Source organism: Polypterus senegalus, chromosome 4 (genome assembly GCF_016835505.1).
Source record: "Polypterus senegalus isolate Bchr_013 chromosome 4, ASM1683550v1, whole genome shotgun sequence".
NCBI classification, from domain to species: domain Eukaryota; kingdom Metazoa; phylum Chordata; class Cladistia; order Polypteriformes; family Polypteridae; genus Polypterus; species Polypterus senegalus.
The window spans coordinates 147,904,533-147,929,664 of record NC_053157.1 but is presented as its reverse complement, the minus strand read 5'-3'; the positions used below and the strand labels follow the sequence as shown (position 1 = coordinate 147,929,664).

Here is a 25,132-nt window from a genome sequence, read left to right as displayed (position 1 = left end):
GAGTTGCAGTACCAGCAAAAAGTCGGGGGGAGCAGTGTGCTAAAAGTCGGAACGTGACGTCAGAGTCTCTGTTTACTATCTACATGTGACAGCAAGCCTCTATGGAGATCCTTCGGGGATCGATGTGTCCGCTTTGCTGTTTGATGAATGGCTCAAATACAGCGCTATACATCATGTTGCCGATGTGAAGTTGCAAAAAAAAAAAAAATAGACGGCACAAAAGATGGTATGTGAGACTTTTAAAATGTATCGTGTCATTTATATATGTCTTTTTTATGTTTTCATTTTTGCAACTTAACAACAGCAACATAATGTATAGCGTTATATTTGAGCCACTGAGAAAAAAATAAAGGACACGGTGAAAACGTGTATTTTGTGATTAAAGTGGAAATTTCGGCTTTAATCTCGAAATGTCCACTTTCACCTCGTAGTTTACTTTATCATTAAAACAGACGGTCGTAAACGTCATCCCAGTTTTTAATCGCTACGAGCTTCTTGGACCTGACAGCAGGTAAAGTAAAACAATAAAAAATAGATGGCACAAAAGATGGTATGTGAGACTTTTAAAATGTATTGTGTCATTACGATCGGGAATATGTGACACTTGAATATAAAAGCACCACGAATGCATCTGTATGTTGGCATTTTGCTTCAGCAGCGGAAAGCAGCAATAGATCGCCAAACAGAACAAATTAAATGTATGATATTCCAACTCTCTGCACATTTAGAATCTTTAGATTTATACTTGATATCACTTTCATGATGAAATGCATTAAAATGTGTATGTTACATTTTACATATAATTTCGTTTAAATAATGAGTACTGTTAATAAATACACACATGGGGGAATAATTACACACATGGGGGTGTCACGGTGGCGGAGCGATAGCACTGCTGTCTCGCAGAGAGTTATGTTGCTGGTATTTCCTGCTTGTATTCCACACTGTGCTCCGGTTTCCTTCCAAAGATATGCAGATTTGGGGATTTGGTGCCGCTAAAATGACGCTAGTGTATGTGTGTGCTTGTATTCACCTTGCGATGAGTTGAGGCCTCGTCAAGGGACTGTTTCTAACTCGTGCCCAATGCTTCCTGGAATGGACACATACATCCCTGGATTTATGGATTTAATCAATAAACATCCTTTTCAGAGATATTGTGGTAAGGTGTTATTGGAATTTAATAGGTGTTTTAGGCAATTCACAACACAGAGAAGCCGAACATGTTCTCACTGCGATAATATCTCGCACTGCCACCTGGTGGATTCCTCCAGATTTACGTAAAGTACGCGCGCAAGTATAAACACTACAACGCTTGCGTAGCAGGAGCGTCCGCTGCAGCATGCGTCGCGTCGCGTGAAGTATAACTCCGGCCTTACTCTACTTATCAATACAACCCATACGTGCAGAATCATCTTAGAATGTCTACAAGTAACATGACCTGGTACTATATTTATAGTTGGAGATATATATAGTGAAGAGAAAAGGAGACAGGACTATTTCTTGTTGTGGTCCTGTGTTGCTTGCATCTGTATCAAACATAGTCTTTAAGTCTTACAATCTGTAGTTTGCCCAACAGGTAGATTATCCAGGACACCACAGGCTCATCCACCTGTGTATCTCTGAGCTTAACTCTTAACTGGGATGGCTGGATGGTACTGAAGGCACACTAGAAATCAAAAAGCGTAATCTAGACAGCGCTGCCAACTTTGTCCAGTTGTGATGTAAGGCTCTATTTGCTCTATAACTTCTGAATGACTTTAAAAGCTACACTATATTATGGTAATATCTGTGGCTGTGGTGCCTCATGGCTGTTAGACCTTTGTTTAATGTATATCTGTGATGCCTTCTTTGTGTAGTTTGTCTTTTCTACTTATGATTTTTTTGAAGCTTTATGTTTCAAAACAAACATAAATCAACCATGTTTGTACAGAAAGGTTTATTTTGCAGATTTTGGGTTTACGAAGCAAATGCTATGAAAACTTGTTCAATGCCCTTTCTATGTTAAAGGGGGCTACATCTGCATATACATGATAGCAGAATAAAACATTTTGCTGAATGACTACTAAAGGCAGTTTGAGGATATTATTAATCAGACTATTCTGGAGGTATCAGGAGAACTTTAGGAATAACACTATATTTGTTTATAATCGCACTAAGTTGAATTTTTACATCATTAACAATTTTATCAATTCCATTTGGTGTCATAAAGAATACATAAAAATACATTAATATAGTTACTCAAAATCTGTCAAAACTACATTGATGAGCATAAGCTCAAAAATATTATTAATCTAAAAATGGTTTCACATGTTTCTTTACCATTTTGTGGTAAAATCAGTTACAGATTGTTTTGCCTTTCTGTTGAATTTAAAGACAAATGGTCAGATTGGCAAATGGCTCAGATTGTCCTTTTAAAAAGGTTAGTGTGTGGATGAATGTACACTATCCTGTGACAGATTACAGATTTTGATGCTAGTGCACTGATTAAAATGTATATACAAGAGTTACGTAACCTGTTTGTAGTTATTCTGAAAAAAAAAGTAATCTAAAGATCAGTTACCCCAAATTTTTTTAATGTTTTCTTGCATATTTTATACAACACTGGATCAAAAAGTTGTATTTTCTCTTTATTGGAAAAAGTATTGTTGAATATTACAAACCACGGTTTTAGACTTGTGGTTCTAATGTAATACTTGATTAACTGAGCTTAAATATCTTTTTTAATACAATATCTTTAATAATTAATGCAGAGGGTCATGGCTTTCTGTATGAGACATTTGGGATAAGGCCTCAGTATTCCTGGCATGTGGATCCGTTTGGAGCATCTGCTGCTACTCCTGTCATTTTTTCACTTGCTGGTTTTAACGCTCATGTTATTTCTCGGATAGACTACGATCTCAAAGAAGAAATGCAAAAAAATAAGGTATCCTTGAAATATGCCTTAATAATTCATGATTTGTTTTATGGTTTCCAGGTAGTTATTAATGTCGGCTGATTATTTAACCTTCTTTAAATTGATAGCCTTGTACCTTTCTCAATGATGTTTTCCTGTATTTTCATGTCAAATTGGATAATTGATAATCTACTGCATGTTACAGTAACACTTTAGAGAGCTATATTCTCAGACCTGCTTAATCCATTTCTGCGAGGCCACTACCAACGACAACACAGAAATCATCACTGGGTTGGGTGCCATGCTATGGCAGGGCATACTTGCACACAAACCCAGACAAGGTCAGTTAAAATTGCCAGTTAACCTAACACGCATGTTTTTGGAGACATGGGAGAAAAATCATGCAGACATGTAGAGAACATGCAGAATTTTAACCCAGTATGCTGGATATGTATCACAGTAATGCTAAATCACTGTATTTTGTCCCACCTACTTGAAAGTTTGCCTTGAACGTAGACAGTGCCTCAGTTTTTACTGCTGGTGATTGTGTATTCACAGTATTCAGCTGTGAGTTCCTTTCTTTATCTGTTTATTTAATAGCAATTCAGTATATAAATAAGCTTATTGGAAGCCTGTCTGATTGCTTCACATTTTCTTTGTGTTATTTTGGAAGTGCTTATAAAATTAAACTAACAAGCACTTCACTAAGCTTTAGTGAATTCTTGGTGTAAAATATTTAATAATAATATTATTTCTGTTTGAATTACATAACTCTGAAAGTTTAAATCTGTAATTTTTTGGGAGAAAAAAAAAACTTGCTTCTGTTCCTGTGCATGCATGCACATCTCCATAACAAACTGTAACCTGTCTGTCACACTAACAATGTGTATCATTGATAATGCTTTTATTTATTATTATTTATTATTTAAGTAGTCCTAAAGATGCCAGACATGTGATGTACAGCTCTTTTCTTTCTGACATAGCAGCATGATTTTTTTTGTTGTTGCTAGTTTATGTTATTTCTGTTATCATTATAGACACTACAGTTTGTATGGAGAGGTTCATCATCTTTAGGTAAACATCAAGAAATGTTTACACATACAATGGACCAGTTTAGCTACTGCACGCCATCTTACTTGCCCTTCTCGAACAGGTGAGTTCGCAAAACTGTTTTAGTTGTCACTATGCAGTGTTTCACTTACAGTTTTTATTAGTGTGTTTGATTGCTTGCTGGTGCTGCTAAATAAATAAATAATGTAAAAAATATGTTTTTACAACAAAAAATGAGCATCTATAAGTTTTTATTTAATTCATATTCACAAAAGACATGCCCACAATAAAAGACATAGAAATTTACAGTTAAATCACATTTTTATAACTTGTTATGATAAGCAGGAGGCCAGAACACTCTTGTTTGCTTTGCATTGTCAGTTAAATTATTGCAAGGGGGCGAGAATCCTTATAATGCATTTTCTTTGCTTTGGTGGAAGGAATCATGTTATTGTCCAGTGTTAAATTTATGTCTTGAAACTTGCATCAAGTTTTAAATGCAAATCTTGTGACATTTAAAAAACTGCAGTTGGTAAAATCTTGCCACTTAGTTGTTCGCGCTGTCAATCCCTTATGAGTTTCACTGCTTCACTATTTACAAGATTTTTCCAAGTTTTCACAATGATTCCAAGAGTCATATTGTCTTTTGTGGAGTGCAAGGTGATGTTGACTTTGTCAGCCATTCAATGTAAAAAAAGACCAAAATATGAAATGGAATACCGCACAAAAATAAATACCAGAGACACCGCACTCACAGTTGGGCCCTAGCTAATTTTAATTAGCTTTAAGATTGGATGCTGCAGTACTTTTAACCTCTACTGGTCCTTCCGCTAATTTCAGTGGTGTGGTAAACAATGTTGTATGATGTTTACATTTTTATATGTGTTATTTCATTAGAAAATTAAATGGTTCACTTTGATTAATCCATAAAAATATAAAATAGTCCAACTCATAGTAATGCTACTAGAAAAGATAATCATATCAGGTAGTATAAAGTTCATTTTGATTTAGGTGGAACAAAGAATAACTGACATTCATTCTGCACAACATATCAAATCTATGATGCTGCCATTGCCTTAAATGTTATGTGCTAGATCAGATTGGATTATTAGTAAACATTCATATTCACTTCATAATCACTTATTATCTATTAATTGTAATTTTGAAAAGCTGACCAAACATATGCACTAAATCTGTTAATATGGAACAAGAAACTGCAGTATTTTTCCAATCATATGCCAACGTATGGCTAAATTCAGTGCTTGCCAACACTGTATCATTTAAATCGGACTTATCACTATCTGGCGCCAATGTGAAAAGAAGAAGGACAACCAAATGTATACTTATGGTGATATAATGGTGTGTGTACAAAATAATTGCCAGTTAAAATAATAAATAATCAGTTTTTAACAATAGTGTTTCTTGGTGGTTGTGGTTTGTTCGCCATTTTTTTAAAACTATATTACAATTAAGCCTGTTCTTATAAAGCTCTTTTTAACTTGTACACTCGGCATGCTAAAGACTAATTACAAATACAGCACCATCAGAATATAATACAGAATGACATTATATGCAGGAAAAACACAAAAAATATAACGTTGGAGAAGAGAAAAAATCTGTGAAATATATTCAGTAATAAGATTTTATGTGTAGTTTAAAAAAACAATTTTAGTAATGGCTGGATCATTAGAGGCAGAGCTGATTGCAGAAGGAAATTATTTGATACTGTTTTCAGCCTTCTTCTCTCTTAATGTCAACAAAAGCCTTGAAAGTGTTAAAATAGACCTAAAAATTAACAAGACTTAATGTTATATACCTTTTGGTAAATGTAATTTTAGAAGATATGTATTTATACTACAGTTAAAGGAGAGCATTGTACAAGGACTAAAACTCTTTGAATTTTGAACACAATGCTTCGACCTTTGCTCAAATGTTTTGTTTTTAAAAGACCTGATTGATTAGTTAATCAAAATAATAATCAACTAACTATTTAATTAATTCATTTGACACAACAGTTGTTAGTTGCAACCCTACTTTCAAAGATCGGAATCACACAACTAGTGCAAGCAAAGAAATGAATTGAAGAAAGGAAAAACAGGGTCCAAGAATGGCCCAGCCAGCACAAACATCAGTCCTATAGGAAATCTGTAAACCTGGTTTAAGAGCTCTGTTCACAGGAGATCCCCTTGTGATTTGACTCAGTTTGAAGAATAGTGTGCTGAAATCCAGACATTAATAAAGAGCTAGCTTCTGTAATCAAAATAAAAAAATAACTTACCGCAAACTAGTATTTAAAGGTACTACAAATATACTGTATGCAGCCAATATATTGAACATTTTGAAATATAAATAAAAATAAAAATCATTGATTTGTTTTTCACTTAAATCTTTTTGTTAATAGGATGTGAAAGATGAAAAAGATTAAAATATGATATCTTTTGATTTCAGACATATCTGCATTGGCAGTATTTCTATATGGATGTGTAGACTTGATGTATGTTTTGATAACAGAAGGCACCATTTTGCCCATCTTCCTGCACAAATCAATACTTAATGGCATTTTACTTTATTGCACAATTTTTTTTTTTTACAATTTTGTAAATAATATTTTAGGAATTTTTGCATATTGGATTAAAAGCATTAATTTAAACCTGTTAAGTCTTTTTTTTTTTTTTGTTTTGTGCCCACAGTAAACCATTTTTAAAATAATGTATCAAAGCTTTCTGTACTGAAGTTCTAATGCAACCAATAATTTATTTCCTACAATTTCAGATCAGGTTTTTATTTTAATGGAGTGGCCATGTTTCCTGATCCACCAAAGGATGGTATTTATCCCAATATGAGTCTGCCTGTCACTGAAAAAAACATTTATTTATATGCCAAGACTATGGTTAACAATATTAAACAAAGATCTGCATGGTTTAGAACTAGCCATGTTCTTTGGCCTTGGGTAAGTTATTACAAAACAAATGTATCTTTTGTGAAATGGCTGAGTAATCATTTTGTATTTATTTATTTAATTAATTTATTACTGTTTTATAAATTTGCATAGCACTGTGACAGGACTAATTGTGATGCTGTCTCACAGATCATCCTGGGTTCAACCTCTATACTAGGTTGTTGTCGTTGAGAAAATGCATGCTCATCGTATGACTACACTGATACTCTGTTTTTTCTTCCACATCTACAAGATGTACAGGTTAGGTTAATTGGTGATTTGAAATTGGCCCTGGTATGGTTGTTGTGAATTGGCCTTGTGTTCCTTACATTGAATACATAAATATATATATTTTTTAATTTGGGACAACAGCACATTACGTTCCTTGCTCAGCCACAAGCATTGCATCAACTGGTGGGAATTGAATTAGTAATCTTCTGGGTTATGAGCTAAGAGCATGGTCTCTATGTCACACTTTCTGCTCTCTATGTGGTACTGCATATTGGTGGTAGTAAGCTGCATGTTTTAGGTTTATGTTTTAATACATTAACAGTTGAGATACTTGTAATAAAGGTGCAGCTGAAAAAATGTTTTTTTTTTATATTGCGGAATTAATATGCCACAGATTAATATTCAGAGAAAGTAAAATCCTCTTTGTGGTTTCTCAGGTTTAATGATCACTGTAATGCTTCAAAGAATGGTGGATTAAATTAATATTATATTTTGTTATCTATTAAAAAAATTGTATTTCATTTTTCTGATAGGGCTGTGATAAACAGTTTTTCAATTCTTCAGTTCAGTTTCAAAATATGGACCCACTTATAGAATACATTAACAAAAACTCTGAGTTTTTTGGTGTGTCTGTTCAATATGCTACCCTGAGTGATTATTTCAATGCTATCCACAATTCCAGTCTCTCTTGGGATGTACGACTTAATGAAGATTTTCTGCCATATTCCACAGGTGGGTAATTTGCTTTTGAAAAGAAATATATTATAAGTTGTTAGAACAGCTCATCTAAGGAAAAAAAGATGACATATCTGATCCAAACAGGTCAACATTTATTTTGAGGGAGATTCTGTTTCACTCAGCTTAATTGGTAATGACACAGGGCAGTTCAGCCTGTATTTCTTCCCACATCACAAAAACAGCGTTGCTAGCCTAATGGAATTAGCAAGTGCCGGTGTGTAAATGAGTGTACTTTGTCATGGACATGACACCACATCTGGAACTGATTCCTGCCTTGTGCATAATGCTGCCAGAGTAAACTTGGGTTCATTGTGACCTTGAATTTAGATTGTAGTTAAGTAAAACTTACAACAGTGTAACATATTACTGAATGACATTGACTTTAGAAGTACCTTAAATTCTGTAGTTTTGTCTCAGGTTGAAAAAATCTGCAAAATAAAAGTAATCCTGAGTTCATGTTTGAATCTTACAACATGTCTTTTTAATGTTTGTTGTGTATCCATTTAATGTACTGAAAATAATGTTTTGGCATTTAATTAAATCAAACATGAAAATATTGATAGATATTATAAAAGCATACTAACATCTATACGTATCTACAAAGCCTTTTCATACTGACTGTACATTTTAATAAAGCAATACAACCAACTGTTGGTTCCTTATTTAACTTAACTGATTTAGCCTAAGAGGTTACATTGTGCCATTGCAGTACTGTCTCAGGTCAGCTTCAATGTTTCTCACAGTTATTGAAAATGAACTAAGGGATTATATATTGGACTAGTGTGAGTGATAAATGTAATGGTGTGTATGAAAATACAATGTAATGAACTGGTAGTTTGTTTAAGATTAGTTCATTTTTTTGTGAATAATGTTGGAATCTCAACCCTATAATTATATATGTACTGTATCATGGGTTTCAAAATGTATGGAAGGATTTCTACACTAAATAGTTGGATCAAGTTTTGGTATCTGGAGATGCCACTGTATTAATTCAAATTCACTGTGATAGTACTGGAATTATTCCAGAACTGCAATACCCTTGCATTTTCCAAAATCCCAATCAAAAGATGTATACACGCCTTCACTGAAGCATTGCAGTTATTCTAAAATTATTCTTGCGTACTCTGTGGCATTCAAACACCATTCCACCCAAATCAATTAACCTAGAGTAAGCATAAAAGCACACCTCACACTATTCCACCTCCTCTAGCATTTTGCATTATTTGCATACAGCAGGATGGATCTATGAATCCATCGGTCTTCATCATATTTTAGTAAATTTAGCAGTGTAAATTAGTATTAAAAAGGCTGAGACATTTTTTTCAGTCCTCCTGTTTTTGCATCTTAACCGGCTGTAATTGCACCTGCACTTTCTTTTTGCTATCAGGAGTGGAATTTGTTTTAGTCAAAACACAGTAAGTAATATGTTCTGATATGCATATGTTTCAACTACTGAAGCACTGTTGACCATGTATTTTTTATTTTATTTTATTTAAATACTTATTTATTTTGGTGTGTAAAGGCAGTTTCCTAATACTCCAGACGCTGTTGTATATGAAATCCCAGTAGCAAAGTTGCTTTTCCATGACACATTTTTGAAACTTGCCTGGTGCCAACTACCATGACAAATTGAAAGCTATAAATCTTATATTTTGCATGTTCTTTCTGTAAATGTCATAGGTACATGGTGTGCGAGCTGCCGGTTCCTGCCTCCCTGCTTTAAGTAATATGGTCTTTACGTAAAGTGGCGTCACTGGAGTTTTAATTTTTGGAACCTTTTCACACATGCAGTGTATGGTACAAAAATGGATCACACAAATAAATTTACCAGTTTTTAATTGATTCCAATTTGTAGAACCTTTTCAAGCATGGACTGGATTTTATGCGTCTCGAAATGTCCTGAAAGGCATGGCTAGAAGGGCAAGTTCTCTGCTATATGCAGCGGAGTCTCTTTTTACTCAGTACTTGATAATGTATCCAAAAGGGTCTATTGACAAAGACTGGGCTTTAAAACAGCTGGAGAATCTCAGATGGGCAGTTTCTGAGGTAAGTGGATCTCTAAAAAAATGTAAAAAACATGACACACATTCATTTATTAAAAAAAATATTTTATAGTGCATGATTATATAGATTGCTTTGTGAAGTACAAGTCAAATGACTAAGCTGTGATTACCATTTCTGTGCAGTTTAGTTATATGTGTTACATGGAAGAAATAGCAGTGTTAAAGAAGGACCACTTAATCAGTTGTCAGTTATGTAGAGACCAAATGTAAAATAGGATTCTCAAACCTGGCTGATCAATTCATTGTCAATGCAAGGCAGAGACTATCCCAGCAGACCTGACAGAACTGTGTATAATTATGATAAATATGTTTGGGTGACTCCAGCCAATAGTTAAACATAATGTAATTAGCATGAACCACTTACGGATTGATGGTTGATAATTTTGTGCCCAATAGTTGTTGGGTAAAAATCACTTAGCTTGTGGAAAATGTAGGTATTACAAATACATTCAAATATAGCATTTTAATGTGCATTATTTTAAAATGTAACTTTTTGATGTGCTTTACTTTAAGGTACAACATCATGATGGTATAACAGGTACAGAGTCACCCAAAGTTTGTGATATGTACATAGACCACTTAACACAAGGGATGATGGCCGTTAAAGAATTAATGGCTGCTTTGCTGATTATCCCAAGGAAACCTTTGAAAGCTGTCTATCAAAGTTCTAGCAGCAATGGTGGTAAGCAGATCAACTTTAAAGAAATGCCTAAAAGCATATTTGATTTCTAATCTTTTCAGAAAATATTTATCATTAATTTGAAAAATAATTTAATAAATAATTTATACTTCCTAACTGCGATAATGATGTTTGATTCATGTCTTTTAATCTGCTTTAGATCAAGATCTTTATCATTATGTGTTAGTCTATAATCCTTTGGCATGGAATATCACAACATTTATCAGTATTATGGTGGCATACCCAGTGGCACTGGTTTATGATGAGGATGGAAATCCTGTTCCAGCGCAGGTAGCAGAATATTTATATAAATAATATATATATATATATAAATATAACATATATGTTTAATAATTAGCAGGAGAGATCATAACATAACTAAGCCCTGGCACTCTGAGTTCTTGAACTGGATCAAGTGAGGTTCAGAATATTATCTTGCCAGAATGTAGTTATTACAATTATGACATGAGAGATCAGGAGCATTTTTTTATTATATCAGACATGATGGTGGAAGAGGAACTGGGAGTTTTAAAATTGTAACAATCATTTTGATGTTTCTTACAAAGAATTAAAAGGGAGGCGGCACAATATTCCCAACTGAATTATCTGTGGAGACATTAGTGACCAATTTAATGTATTATTATTGCAGCCAAATGCACTGTGCAGTTTCTTTTGTGAACAAAATCTTGTTTGGCTGGTAGCTGTTCACTTTCATCTTTGAATGTCATTGAAGTATTGCCCGAACATGTTTAAGTGATTTCCATTTGACTTTGCATAATTATATATTACTTTTTTGTATTTACAAGTCTTATTTCATTATGATACATTTACAATATCCCAATAACTAGGATATATATTTTTAATATGAATAATGCAACTCTTTAAGACATTGGAAAGTTCTGGATAAACGTATTAAACATTTAATTTTTTTCTTTGTTCTTTTTTGTATTAATTATAGATACAAAAGTCCAAAGAGTCAATTGACATGTATGATCTCTACATATTTGTGAAATTAGTTGGACTTGGCTATAAAAAGTACTCAGTTAAATTTCAGTCATCACCATGTGTCAGACAGTTTAACTGCCTGCCAACGTATTTAGCAGAAAGTGTACAGTTTGACAGGCAAAGTCTTAAGAAATCAAAGAAAAGAGGTCTTAGACTGCTTCCTGTTATGAATGAGTGTTACACTTTGATGTTTGACCAAGCTTCCAATCTTCTGTACAGTATAACAAATAGGTAAGTTATACCAATTTTGCATTGCATTATAGATTTAATCAACTCCTTAAGTGTTAGAGGACAGTGCAGCTACTGTTAATAATTCAGCAAAAGAGCATTTCTGAGAAATACAATTTGTGACTGGTTGTTGGTGTTTAATATACTAGGAGTACTGAGTTACTTTTCAGTTATTATAATTACTAAGTGCTATTTTATCTTTAAAAGTTATCCATGCTTTCAAATTAGAAAATCAGAATTGTGCTGTAATATCTTAGATGATGATTCCTTTCCTCAGTCTGATGCAATTAGATAATTTCTGGCTGCCAGCCATTCCATAATGAAATATCTGAGTTTGAAATATGGAAAAATGATTTATATTGCCTTCATTTTAACCAAAAATTAATGTATGAGCTTATTTTCTTGCTACAAAGGCTTGGTTTGAATAATAGGTGTTATTTGTGTTAATGGTGCAAGAAAATATAGTTAGCTGAAAATAATGCCCTTAAAGCTACAGTTAGGTCCATAAATATTTGGACAGAGACAACTTTTTTATAATTTTGGTTCTGTGCATTACCACAATGAATTTTAAATGAAACAACTCAGATGCAGTTGAAGTGCAGACTTTCAGCTTTAATTCAGTGGGTTGAACAAAAAGATTGTATAAAAATGTGAGGGAACTAAAGCATTTTTTAACACAATCACTTTATTTCAGGGGCTCAAAAGTAATTGGACAAATTGAATAACTGGAAATAAAATGTTTATTTCTAATACTTGGTTGAAAACCCTTTGCTTGCAATGACAGCCTGAAGTCTTGAACTCATGGAGATCACCAGATGCTGGGTTTCCTCCTTTTTAATGCTCTGCCAGGCCTTTACTGCAGCGGCTTTCAGTTTCTGTTTGTTTGTGGGCCTTTCTGTCCGAAATTTCGTCTTCAACAAGTGAAATGCATGCTCAAGTGGGTTAAGATCAGGTGACTGACTTGGCCATTCAAGAAATTTCCACTTCTTTGCTTTAATAAACTCCTGGGTTGCTTTGGCTGTATGTTTTGGGTCATTGTCCATCTGTATCATGAAATGCCGCCCAATCAATTTGACTGCATTTAGCTGGATTTAAGCAGACAGTATGTTTTACAGATGATGTGGTATGCTTTGGATAATGAGCTGTTCCATGCCTTCTCCATACTTTTTTCTTGCCATCATTCTGGTAGAGGTTGATCTTGGTTTCATCTGTCCAAAGAATGTTTTTCCATAACTGTGCTGGCTTTTTTAGATGTTCTTTAGCAAAGTCCAATCTAGCCTTTCTATTCTTGAGGCTTATGAGTGGCTTGCACCTTGCAGTACACCCTCTGTATTTACTTTCATGCAGTCTTTATGGTAGGCTTGGATATCGATACGCTTACCCCCTGGAGAGTGTTGTTCACTTGGTTGGCTGTTGTGAAGGGGTTTCTCTTCACCATGGAAATGATTCTGCGATCATCCACCACTGTTGTCTTCCGTGGATGTCCAGGTCTTTTTGTACTGCTGAGTTCACCAGTGCTTGCTTTCTTTCTCGGGATGTACGAAACTGTAGATTTTGCCGCTCGTAATATTGTAGTAATTTCTCGGATGTTTTTTTTCTGTTTTCGCAGCTTAAGGATGGCTTCTTTCACCTGCATGGAGAGCTCCTTTGACCGCATGTTGTCTGTTCACTGAAAAATCTTCCACATACAAGCACCACACCTCAAATCAACTCCAGGCCTTTTATCTGCTTAATTGATAATGACATAATGACTGACTTGCCCACACCTGCCCATGAAATAGCCTTTGAGTCAATTGTCCAATTACTTTTGAGCCCCTGAAATGAAGGGATTGTGTTAAAAAAATGCTTTAGTTGCCTTACATTTTAATGCAATCTTTTTGTTCATCCCACTGAATTAAAGCTGAAAGTCTGCACTTCAACTGCATCTGAGTTGTTTTATTTATTGTAATAATGTACAGAACCAAAATTAGAACAAAGTTGTCTCTGTCCAAATATTTATGGACTCAACTGTATATGGTGCAAGCACATAAGCAGAACTTAAAACTAATTAAAACAGTTTAGCCCAAATTTAGCATGCAAGCCCTTTGAAACAATTGACAGTGTGAGCATATGCTAATTTGGCCAGCAAAGTCAACAGGATAATGTTATTTTTAGCCTTTGCATTTTTTACAAAATCCCCTTGCTTCCAGATTAGAATATTTTAAAAAGAGTAGTAGGATAATTTGTGTGTTCTTCCTCCTTTTTTTAAGTTCTGTTTAGAATTGACTTAAGGTTAGTATTGAAATCCCCAAACTTGCACATAACACAAAAATACATATAGATATAACCCTTTTTAAAGTACACTTTTATTATAGTTCCTAACATAGCAGTAAAATAAATTGGTGCTAGTGTCACCAGTGACTGGCCTATCATCTGACCTTCATTGTATTCCAACAGAATCACAGACACTATCCTGTATGCATTGTTGGAACACCCAAGGACAAGCTGTGTAATTAGTTGACCTGATGATTGTCCACTGGAGAAGTTTATTTTCTCCATAGAATTATGTTTTGTTTTCCTCTCTTTCATAGTCACCTGTTCTTAAATTAATATGATTATGTATATATACCAAAACATTCTGTGCATGTACATATGTATACTTACATTATGTATGTATACAGTATATTTATGTGAAACGTGCATGAAATGATGTTGTAAAATCATGTTAAACACTACTTTTTACATCTACCCCTCATCTATCCATTATTAAATCTGCTAAATCCAACTTAGACTGGCAGGGGTGATGATTCCTCTCTTGCCTCTGATGCTGCCAGAAGTGCCTATCCAGTTGGGGTGGATTCAGAATTTCAAATTCTATGGAGGCCAAACTTGGTTCATTTGGCTTTACTAATTTGTAGGAAATGTCAGTTCTCAGGTTACCATTTTGCCTGCTTTGGGGCTCAATTCTTTAAATGTGCTTGATAGTAAATAAGAACCCGTTTATGATTGCAAGGCTCACAGGTATGTTTTTGATCACTGGTCATGTAGAATCTCATTTATGGCCTAGCCCAATGCAAATAAAAATGATTTTAGAGGTCTCCAAGTATTTTGTAACTATTTTGTAATTTGTGCTAAAGTTTCCTTGACTGATTAATTTTGGAGCAGCTAGAAGTATCTTATTGCTGATACTGCATCCAGCCTCATCAGTTTGGAGCAGTCCTTAGAAACAAGAAGGATTCTGCTTGATTACTTTTCTAGCATGAGTGCCTCTCCTAGTCTATTTTGCTTCACTAGATGCTAAGATTTTAACAAGGTGTTGTTTATTACTCTTATTTGTATTGTTTCACATGTTTTCCATAGGCTTGACTGTGTATTCTTATGTTTGACCCTTGAATTTAAATTTTCTCAGTAGTTTCCTGCTGGATTTGGCACCTAGGAGTCATAATGGATACTTTGATAATCACATCTCTCTCTTGTCTCAATGTGCTTTGAAATTAAGATTTTCTTTTAAAGTTAAAAATAATTGAAAGTTGCATAAATAACATTGCATATCTTAAAATGATTATGTTTGTTAAAAATAATTTTTTTCCCAGGGAGACGGGAAAAACATTAAAAATCACCCAGGATTTCCTGGAATACCATGCTAATGGAGACGTGTATCAAGGACCAATTTCTGATAATTACATATTCACCAGTAATGGATCAGCAGAATCTGTGTCAAAAGATGTCAAAATGGAAATTGTTATTGGAAAACTAGTAACAGAGATAAGGCAGTACTTCTACAGGTATTTAACCCTAAAAGTAAACGTTTCTGTTGTATAATTCCATGACTGGATTCCATGATAGATACAGACTTTTTTACAGATTTTTTCTTGAATATTCGCTTTCATTTATTTTCTGTGCAAATTTTGATAAAAATGCTGCTTTTTGTAGATCATTCAAGAATATTTGTTCAACTTATGGATCTATTTAACAATGTACTCATACTGTGCTTGTGTTCACGTGTAGTTTAGTTTTAGGGCTGCAATGTCCGGCAACAATGAGGGCTACAGAGAAAGGGCATGACCCTACCAAACCCAAAAAATGAAGTCTGCATTCAGGTGGAAGGCCTGTGGCATGATGTGCGGCTCCCTACTACCAATTTTGGTGGACAGGATACCTTGGGGTTGCAAGCTCCTATAAATGTATGCAATGCACAGAACTGTATGGATTGGTAGAGTTGTTATAGGAGGAGGAGTTTTCAGAGAGTGTTCCTGACCCCAAAAGTGATTATAGGATAAACCAAAAAGTGATAGTAGACTTTGGTGTGAAAGCTGTTTCCTTTCAGTTCAACTTAGCTTGGAGTAAACAATGTAGTAAAGGGAAGGGCTCGACTGGTGGGAGGACTAGAGGTTATAGTGTTATTGATAATAATACAAGTATTAATACAATATAATAAAAGCACCCTGTTTTTATTATATATTATTATGTGTTTGGGTGATACTTTTGTCTAAAGTCGATTTCACATTGCATGACTTCTAGTCACGGAGTATGTCAGATTTGCTGATGGCAGTTGCTAATCTTGCCACCAGACCATGTTGGTTTACGTGGCTGGAAAATGCTGGGGAGGTCAAATATGTAGTGATTGTGTGATAACTTTCCAGCACTGTGCTATACAAAGGGTTTTCAGGTACAACAAGTTCAGTCACAATCTGTGCCATTTTTCTATTTCCCATTCTTTTATGATACTTAAAACATGAGACATCAGACAAGTCAGACAAACAAGCTTCTGTTCTGTTTGTGAAGATCCAAAACACCTGCATTCCTTCTACCTTGCTGCTGCAAGGTAGCATTGTACTCCTGGATGAACATTAGATTAGTCCTGCCCCTATGACTAAAGACAAAATCAAACCTTCTTGATTTAGCTGGTGCAAGCTGTGGACTAGTTGAAGTGAGTCACTGGGTATGTCATATTAGACAATGGAGTCTTAGGAGAGCATGTCTCCAACTGCCTCTGACTTGCTAAGATCATGCAAATTGCTGAAAAAGTGTGGAAAATGTGACACGGCCTTAAGGTGACTTACAAGTTCAAGATATATTTGTGGGAATGTCAGTATGAGGTAAAGAATAGAATGTCATAGTCGGCTTATGTTACCATTCAAGGTATTTGTTTCCAGTGTAGTTACAAGCTTGTAAAAACTTCAAGTTTATCTGACACAGTCATAAGCTTGTTGCACAATAACAATTAAACATGAGAAAAATGGCCTTTAGCTATTTAGAATTCTAATTTCTCTTGGCAAATATAAACAGTTATACCAAGCCCTTAAGGATGCTGTCCAGTGCTCCTTGAAGTCATGTGTGATTGCTTCACATTCAAGTGGAAGGTACTACTTGTATCAGAGTGCTAAATGATCTTTTGTCTGTGGTGTGGTGTTGCTTTCTGTTAGACTCTTTGTAGTTTCCACTGCAACTTCTTAGGGAGAAAGATTCCCGTTTCAGACACAAGAGCCCAGACCCTGAAGGAATGCTTCTTCTCGGTCTTCTCCTTGAGATGGCTTGAGAATGCCCCGATCTACATATCAATCTAAATATACAGTATACAGATTTTTTTTTATTAATAAATATTACAATATTTGTTAATTTCAAGTCTGATTATTATCTACATATGCTTTCTTGCTAATTTAAATAATATTGTCTTATAAGTTTATATTTGATTTTTATACACTTGATTGGTGGTGTTTTCATTTAAACTTTAAACTTTATTTATCATAGTTTTACTATTTGTGTTTTTTCTCTTAACAGTGAAAAATCTGAGCAATACAGTTATGCCATTTACACACGGCTCTATAATGTCCCTGCTGGGTATAATGGTGTGGGGAGTGAAGTTTGCCATAGAATAGAGCAAGAGTACAGAGTTGGTCCTCTGGAATTAAACAGAGAAGCCATTCTTCGGACTTACACTGAAATAAATAATGAGAAAACAATCTTCACTGATAATAATGGATATCAAATGCTTAAGAGACAGTATAGAGCATATGTGAATAATACAATAGCACGGGTGAGTATTGTCTGCAAAGAATTATGGAACAATCCTTTATTCCACATATAGGAATTTACTACTCAAGTTTGAAATACTTGAAGCATATTTAGGATCTTGAGAAACCTTTTTTTTTTTTTTTTGGAGTAAATTTTCTACTTCCATACAAAAGCTATTTAATTCCAGTCCACTAATCCACGTAACTGTCAGTAGACACATTTTCTAACTTTTAATTGAATGATGTCACCCACATTGACATTTATAATAATAAAACATTTTGTATTGCCTGAAAAGCCTTTTCTTTGCTTACCACACAGAGTGCAGGACCTGAGTTTAAAATCTGATTAACTCCTTTTATGTCTTTTTAAGAATAATGTCACTACTTTTAGAACATTTTTTATTTCAATAACCTTAGTAATGATGATAATATTTAAAATCAGTCATTTCTTATAGCGCAATTCTAGGTCAGTCATTCAAAAGATAGTACTGCAAATTTGTTTTGTAATTATGTGAACTAAGATGAATCACAAATGTTGCCCATCACTGATACAGCTACTTATTATTCTACAAAGCCACAGCAGATCATAAAATAGATAACATGTAGGAAATTTCAATAATCTTCTTCTTCTAATCTCAGAGTTTTACTGAGGCACTAGGATGCCAAGCTTGAGCCTCACTAAGACCATGACTTATAGGTGATTGGTGACTGTACGTGGTTGATATTTCCCTAAACTATACTTGGTAAAGAGCACTATGCAAACATAAATGGAATTGAGCGTAGCTAAATGTCAGCACACTAACATTTTCTCCAGGGAAAAAATAATCTGTGGAAATTTCTGACCTGCAGTGAGAAGTACTTAACTGAAGGTGCTATGGGATACAGTCTTGCTCCAACACAAGTCTATACCATGGCACTTAATTGTTTACATCATAAACCATTCATTGAATTTACCTGATGATGATCGTATATCTGATTTGACCCATACTACCACTGTACACCATAAACTAGATATTCCTAGTAGGATCTGTAGTAGACAGGTCTCCTCTTCAGCTGTTCCTTAAAAATCCCAGCACTGAATGAATGTGTCTTGATATAAGCATACAGCCTTCACATGCTACTGAATGTGGCTGTTGCAGCATTGCCTTGCTCAGGTGATGGAGCATGAAATTTTTCACTGGATTGCATCTAATCTTTTGTCCTGTACAGAGGAGACATAGACCTTTTGACTTTACTTGTTTGTATATATTGATTATGCACACTTGTATGTACCACTGCAATTTTGTTTGTGGGCTTTCCTTTTATTCTTTAATTTAAATGGCAACTTTTATACAAGTGTCAGCCTTAAAGGATTAATTACTTGGTTCTTCTATAGTGGTTAGGTTTTCAGGTGTGTGTGTTTTTTTTTTTAATTTGCATAAGCTTTAAATTTTTCAGGTATGATTTAATTTATTTTGCATAACCATTACCTATTACTGTTTAATATTATTCACAAACTAATTTTAGCCCTGTCTAATTGTATTTTTTATTCCTAATATGTATTTAGCATTTTCTGTATTGTGTTTTGTTATAAAGTAGGATTTTGTTATTTATGTCACGTAGGACAGTAGTTAGTGATGCTGCTTACCAGCTCCAGTGTTTAAGTTTCCCAGGTGGATGCTAGCTGTGTAAGATTTTATGTTCTCCCATTGTCCAAGTTAATTTTTTCCAGGTTTTATGGGTTTCCTTCCGTGACTTGTAGGCACACTTATTAAGTAATTGATGACCTATAAAATGACCCAGTGGGAAAGGGTTCATCTCCCGTGTTCTGAACTGAATTAGGCAGATCTGAAAATCAGTATGTTTATGTTTAATGTCATAGTATTTAATAGTCTAATTCAGTGTGTTTGCTTCTCCAGATAAATAAACTCCGTTGGATTTTCCACATTAGAGCGCACAATAATTTTACTGCAAGATACTTTATGAACCTCTAATAATTTAATGTGCAATTATTTAATCTGATAAAGCATTCATTGCTGTTTACTGTCTTATGCCATCTGATATATGCATCTAACAGACTTTTTTGGTTATCATGATGTAAATTACTCATTCTGTTATTGTCTCTTAATTCAGAATTATTATCCAATGGTACGAACCGCTTACATAGAAGATGACTCCACACGGCTTGTCATTCTAAGTGAGAGAACACATGGAATTTCCTCTCTTGACAATGGACAAGTAGAGGTCAGTTTATTGAGAAGACTGTTTGTGATTATTTGTTAAGCCACTGTTAATTTCACCTATTAATAACTAGTTTTAAAATCTTCTTTAGGAAGTATCTACTTTTATTCATTGGGTTGAGAGATAACTGGGACACCTTATAAGTAGCCAAGCCATGATGGTGTTGCATTCCTCTTGCTTGACGTTTTCTAATATATTATTTACTTACTCACTGAATTATTTTGGTTAAGAAAGAGTTTTCAGAAACTACAGTATTCTAAAAATCAATCCAGTTTGCCACACGAGACCACATTACATGACAAGCACTGTGGGTATTGCTAACTATTTATATTTTTTGTATAAGAAAGTAACAATTTGGGATATTTATCTAAACAACAAAGTATCTCTACAAAACAGATTTGCACCAGTCAGTAATATCAGTAGACCGGTAGTGTGGGACTGCAACTATATTATTGAACATTTAATTAAAAGCTTGCTAGTTTATTTTCATATATGATTTCCATTGCGGAGAGATACCATGAACAGTAGATATGATCAGGATCAATTCAATGAACAGCACAAGCTGTGAAATCAAATTCCTGGAGAAAAGCTGGAGTCTTTTTCTAGTCTAGAGTTGTCCAGAGGGAGAGGCAGTAGGTGGGTATGGGCTTATTTATAGCCCCCAGCTTCTGTGCCTGTACATACACAGACATTCAGGAGGAGATCAGAGTAGCTGTTCCTCCACTGCATCAAAAACAGCCAGGTATTGCAGTTTGGGCATCTGATTACAATGCCTCGTTGACACCTCCCTGGCAAGACCAACTGGGAGAAGACCACGGGACGGTCCAAGGACACGCTGGAGAGATTATATCTCCCAGCCTGCCTGGGAACGCCTTGGTATCCTCTGGAGGAGGGAGGTGGCTGGGAAGAGGAATGACTGTAAACCTTTTCTTAGACTGCTGCCCACACGACCTGGACCTGGATGAAAACTGATGGATGGATTTCCATGGAATTTAGAAAAATAATCATACCCTAATTGCCATACAGTATATGGCACCATCTCATTTGAATTGGAAGGCAGCACAGGGTTCTTCTAATGAAAATACAGTATATTAGTTGAAAAAACTAGCAATGCATTAAAGGCATTACCGGATTGAATGCTGGGGATGGATATTTTATCTGAGAATTTTAAAAGCAGCAAATTCTAAAACCCTCAGTAAAAATAGATGGCCAATAGAATCTGAGACAAGCTTGAAGCCTAAATATGTTACTTTTTGGATTGATTTTAAAATGGTCAAAATGGTGCACCCAGTGTACTGCTTTAAGTTAGCCTAGCACAAATTAAAACTGTTTGAAATTGACTTACTTGAGCTTTACCAATTTATTTTACATAATTTTAGCAATGCTTAGAATGGCACACCTTTGTAGTTATTAGGAAACAGTGTTTGAAATTAATGCCAAAATTGAAATCTATTTCACAATCATGTTTAGTTTACTAACAAATATTACTTGGAATTCTGTGCCCACTTGTTGTCTGTGTAATTTCCACATTCATGCTGTATCTATGTGGGCCTTTCTCAGGATACTATGGTTTTCCTCTCATCCCCATGGATGTGTAGGTTTGATTAGTCAGTGATTCAGTACTACCTATGTGTTGAAACTGTGTGCCAGTGCAAAGGACTGATGCTTTGTCTAAGGATGTTCTCTGTCTTACATCCAGCACTGCAGGTACAAGCTCCAACCTCCTGTCACACTAAATTTGATTGGGGTTCAAAATATTATGTTAAATTTATTCACTGATATTGTTATGTTATTGGACTATGTGCATTTTTTTAGGTTATGCTTCACAGGAGACTTTGGAACAATCAAGAATGGAATAATGGTTACAATCTCACTCTTAATGACACATCAATTATTCACCCTGTTCTTTGGTTAATGGTGGGTGCAAAACCAGCAATGACAGCCTTATATTCTAGGAATGCATTATCCTTGGAACACAGACCAATTGTTATGGTGCTTAAATCTTCAGGTAATATATTTATTAATTATTATTATATACACTTATTTTTTATACATTTTATGACTGAGACTAAGTCATAATTATTTCCCAGGTTTTCGAGTTCGTTTAGGAATAGTTGGCTTCTTAACTTGGCTTAAGCTCTTTTGCTGCTGACTTATGTCAAAACTAATGGCTCTACCATACTGTACGTTTTCACTAACTGATATCCTTAAATATGAGGAAGGGATGCTGGTTCTGAAGACAGAACTGATAAATATGTAGAATAATGTGTTTTTTTCTCTAATTTATGTTGTCCTTTAAAAATGTTTATAGGTGTAATGTTATAGACACTTTTATATTTATGCTTTACTGCTCATATTTATGTTCCATTAGGCGAAGCATGGTGGCACAGTGGCTATTACCGAAGCCTCACATATATAGTGTCAGGGACACGAATTACATGTCCAGGCACCATCTGTGTCAGATCTTCAGTGTTCTATGTGAATTTCTTCTTAGGATTCCTGTTTACATTCCACACTTCCTGCCATTTTCCCTTCCAATTTTCCCCTTGGTCATTCCTTTTTTTAAGCTGAGGCCTTTTTAATCCAAACTAATATTCTATTTTAGTATATTTATCCCTTAATTTTTGTTTTTGCCATAAATACAAGAGCTCCTTGTCCCTTTTCTTTTGCTGTCTGCTTTGCAAACTGAATCAATTTATCTTTCCTTCAATATTCTAAAGTTCAGTAGTACATTTGTCTCAGTAGTACTTTTGTCCAAACATAGACTTCTTTTTTTTCCCAACAAGTCATTTTTTCATCATTTCACATTAGCCATTGATGCCTGATGATTCTGACACCTCATTTGTACTTGCTATCAAGTTTCAGTAGATTTTCTTCTCACAGTCTCCTCCTTCAGCTTTCATACCTTCAGCCTTGGAATATACTTTCCCCATCACGTTTTCATCCTGTCTCCAAATTTTCCCTGTCATACTTTACATATTCTAAGTAACAATCCTCATCCTTTCTCCTTCACACTTCTTGCACACTACCACTCTTTGATTTCCCCTGTCTCCAAATCAGCCACCCCACAGTGTATTGGTCCTAGTACCATCATAAATTCGGTTATTGTTTGACATAGATAGATGGGGGGCACTATCCCTCTCCGTAACTCTCATGTTTGTGTTTCAACATCAGGGAGGTATTTGAGCAGAATTTTTTAAGGCTGGATGCCCCTCCTGTCACCAACCTTTTTTAATCACTTTTTATGAAATGCAGGGGGGTATGGTGATCTTATTCTAACCTCAGGTCACAGAAATGTCTTCTTGAAGCCAAAGGTTCTCCATTACTCAGGAATCTAATCTCATGGCAGGAGTAGCAGCTTGGTCAGAGCAACAGGAACAGGAAGGGCTACAGGAAGATACTGAGATCAAACAGTGAATAACTAAAGGTCATGGATTATTTATGGAAAAAACAGCAAAAGTATTCTTTTGCAGTAAAGAACAGTCTAATCTAAAGCGGTAAAAAGGCTGTGTTTATGTCAAAGGATTATTTTATGAAAACACCATGCTTTTTCATCTGTTTTTTTCATTGTGCTACTGTTTTTCTATAGTTGAATAAGAAGTCAGATGTCCTTAATTAATCCATGACAGTTTATCTCTGCTATATTACTGTTTAAATATGTATGTAATACAGTGGTGTGAAAAACTATTTGCCCCCTTCCTGATTTCTTATTCTTTTGCATGTTTGTCACACAAAATGTTTCTGATCATCAAACACATTTAACCATTAGTCAAATATAACACAAGTAAACACAAAATGCAGTTTTTAAATGATGTTTTTATTATTTAGGAGAAAAAATCCAAACCTACATGGCCCTGTGTGAAAAAGCAATTACCCCTGAACCTAATAACTGGTTGGGCCACCCTTAGCAGCAATAACTGCAATCAAGCGTTTGCGATAACTTGCAATGAGTCTTTTACAGCGCTCTGGAGGAATTTTGGCCCACTCATCTTTGCAGAATTGTTGTAATTCAGCTTTATTTGAGGGTTTTCTAGCATGAACCGCCTTTTTAAGGTCATGCTATAGCATCTCAATTGGATTCAGGTCAGGACTTTGACTAGGCCACTCCAAAGTCTTCATTTTGTTTTTCTTCAGCCATTCAGAAGTGGATTTGCTGGTGTGTTTTGGGTCATTGTCCTGTTGCAGCACCCAAGATCGCTTCAGCTTGAGTTGATGAACAGATGGCTGGACATTCTCCTTCAGGTTTTTTTGGTAGACAGTAGAATTCATGGTTCCATCTATCACAGCAAGCCTTCCAGGTCCTGAAGCAGCAAAACAACCCCAGACCATCACACTACCACCACCATATTTTACTGTTGGTATGATGTTCTTTTTCTGAAATGCTGTGTTTCTTTTACGCCAGATGTAACAAGACATTTGCCTTCTAAAAAGTTCAACTTTTGTCTCATCAGTCCACAAGGTATTTTCTCAAAAGTCTTGGCAATCATTGAGATGTTTCTTAGCAAAATTGAGACGAGCCCTAATGTTCTTTTTGCTTAACAGTGGTTTGCATCTTGGAAATCTGCCATGCAGGCCGTTTTGCCCAGTCTCTTTCTTATGGTGGAGTCGTGAACACTGACCTTAATTGAGGCAAGTGAGGCCTGCAGTTCTTTAGACATTGTCCTGGGGTCTTTTGTGACCTCTCGGATGAGTCGTCTCTGCGCTCTTGGGGTAATTTTGGTCGGCCGGCCACTCCTGGGAAGGTTCACCACTGTTCCATGTTTTTGCCATTTGTGGATAATGGCTCTCACTGTGGTTCGCTGGAGTCCCAAAGCTTTAGAAATGGCTTTATAACCTTTACCAGACTGATAGTTCTCAATTACTTCTGTTCTCATTTGTTCCTGAATTTCTTTGGATTTTGGCATGATGTCTAGCTTTTGAGGTGCTTTTGGTCTACTTCTCTGTGTCAGGCAGCTCCTATTTAAGTGATTTCTTGATTGAAACAGGTGTGGCAGTAATCAGGCCTGGGGGTGGCTACGGAAATTGAACTCAGGTGTGATACACCACAGGTTATTTTTTAACAAGGGGGCAATTACTTTTTCACACAGGGCCATG

The 25,132-nt window shown here is 35.2% G+C and overlaps 1 protein-coding gene across 2 annotated transcripts in view; it reads left to right on the top strand.

Moving 5' to 3' along the window:
* The window catches only part of man2b2 (mannosidase, alpha, class 2B, member 2), a 47,417-nt gene that overhangs the window by 9,222 nt on the left and 13,063 nt on the right, over nucleotides 1–25,132 (top strand). For both annotated transcript variants that reach the window (XM_039751449.1, XM_039751450.1), the window contains 12 exons: nucleotides 2,751–2,923; nucleotides 3,931–4,046; nucleotides 6,716–6,893; nucleotides 7,646–7,844; nucleotides 9,706–9,896; nucleotides 10,427–10,595; nucleotides 10,753–10,883; nucleotides 11,551–11,828; nucleotides 15,398–15,589; nucleotides 17,586–17,841; nucleotides 19,931–20,041; nucleotides 21,854–22,046. In XM_039751449.1, coding sequence (XP_039607383.1) covers nucleotides 2,751–2,923; nucleotides 3,931–4,046; nucleotides 6,716–6,893; nucleotides 7,646–7,844; nucleotides 9,706–9,896; nucleotides 10,427–10,595; nucleotides 10,753–10,883; nucleotides 11,551–11,828; nucleotides 15,398–15,589; nucleotides 17,586–17,841; nucleotides 19,931–20,041; nucleotides 21,854–22,046 — 2,187 coding nt within the window. The remainder of the gene's footprint in view (nucleotides 1–2,750; nucleotides 2,924–3,930; nucleotides 4,047–6,715; nucleotides 6,894–7,645; nucleotides 7,845–9,705; nucleotides 9,897–10,426; nucleotides 10,596–10,752; nucleotides 10,884–11,550; nucleotides 11,829–15,397; nucleotides 15,590–17,585; nucleotides 17,842–19,930; nucleotides 20,042–21,853; nucleotides 22,047–25,132) is intronic.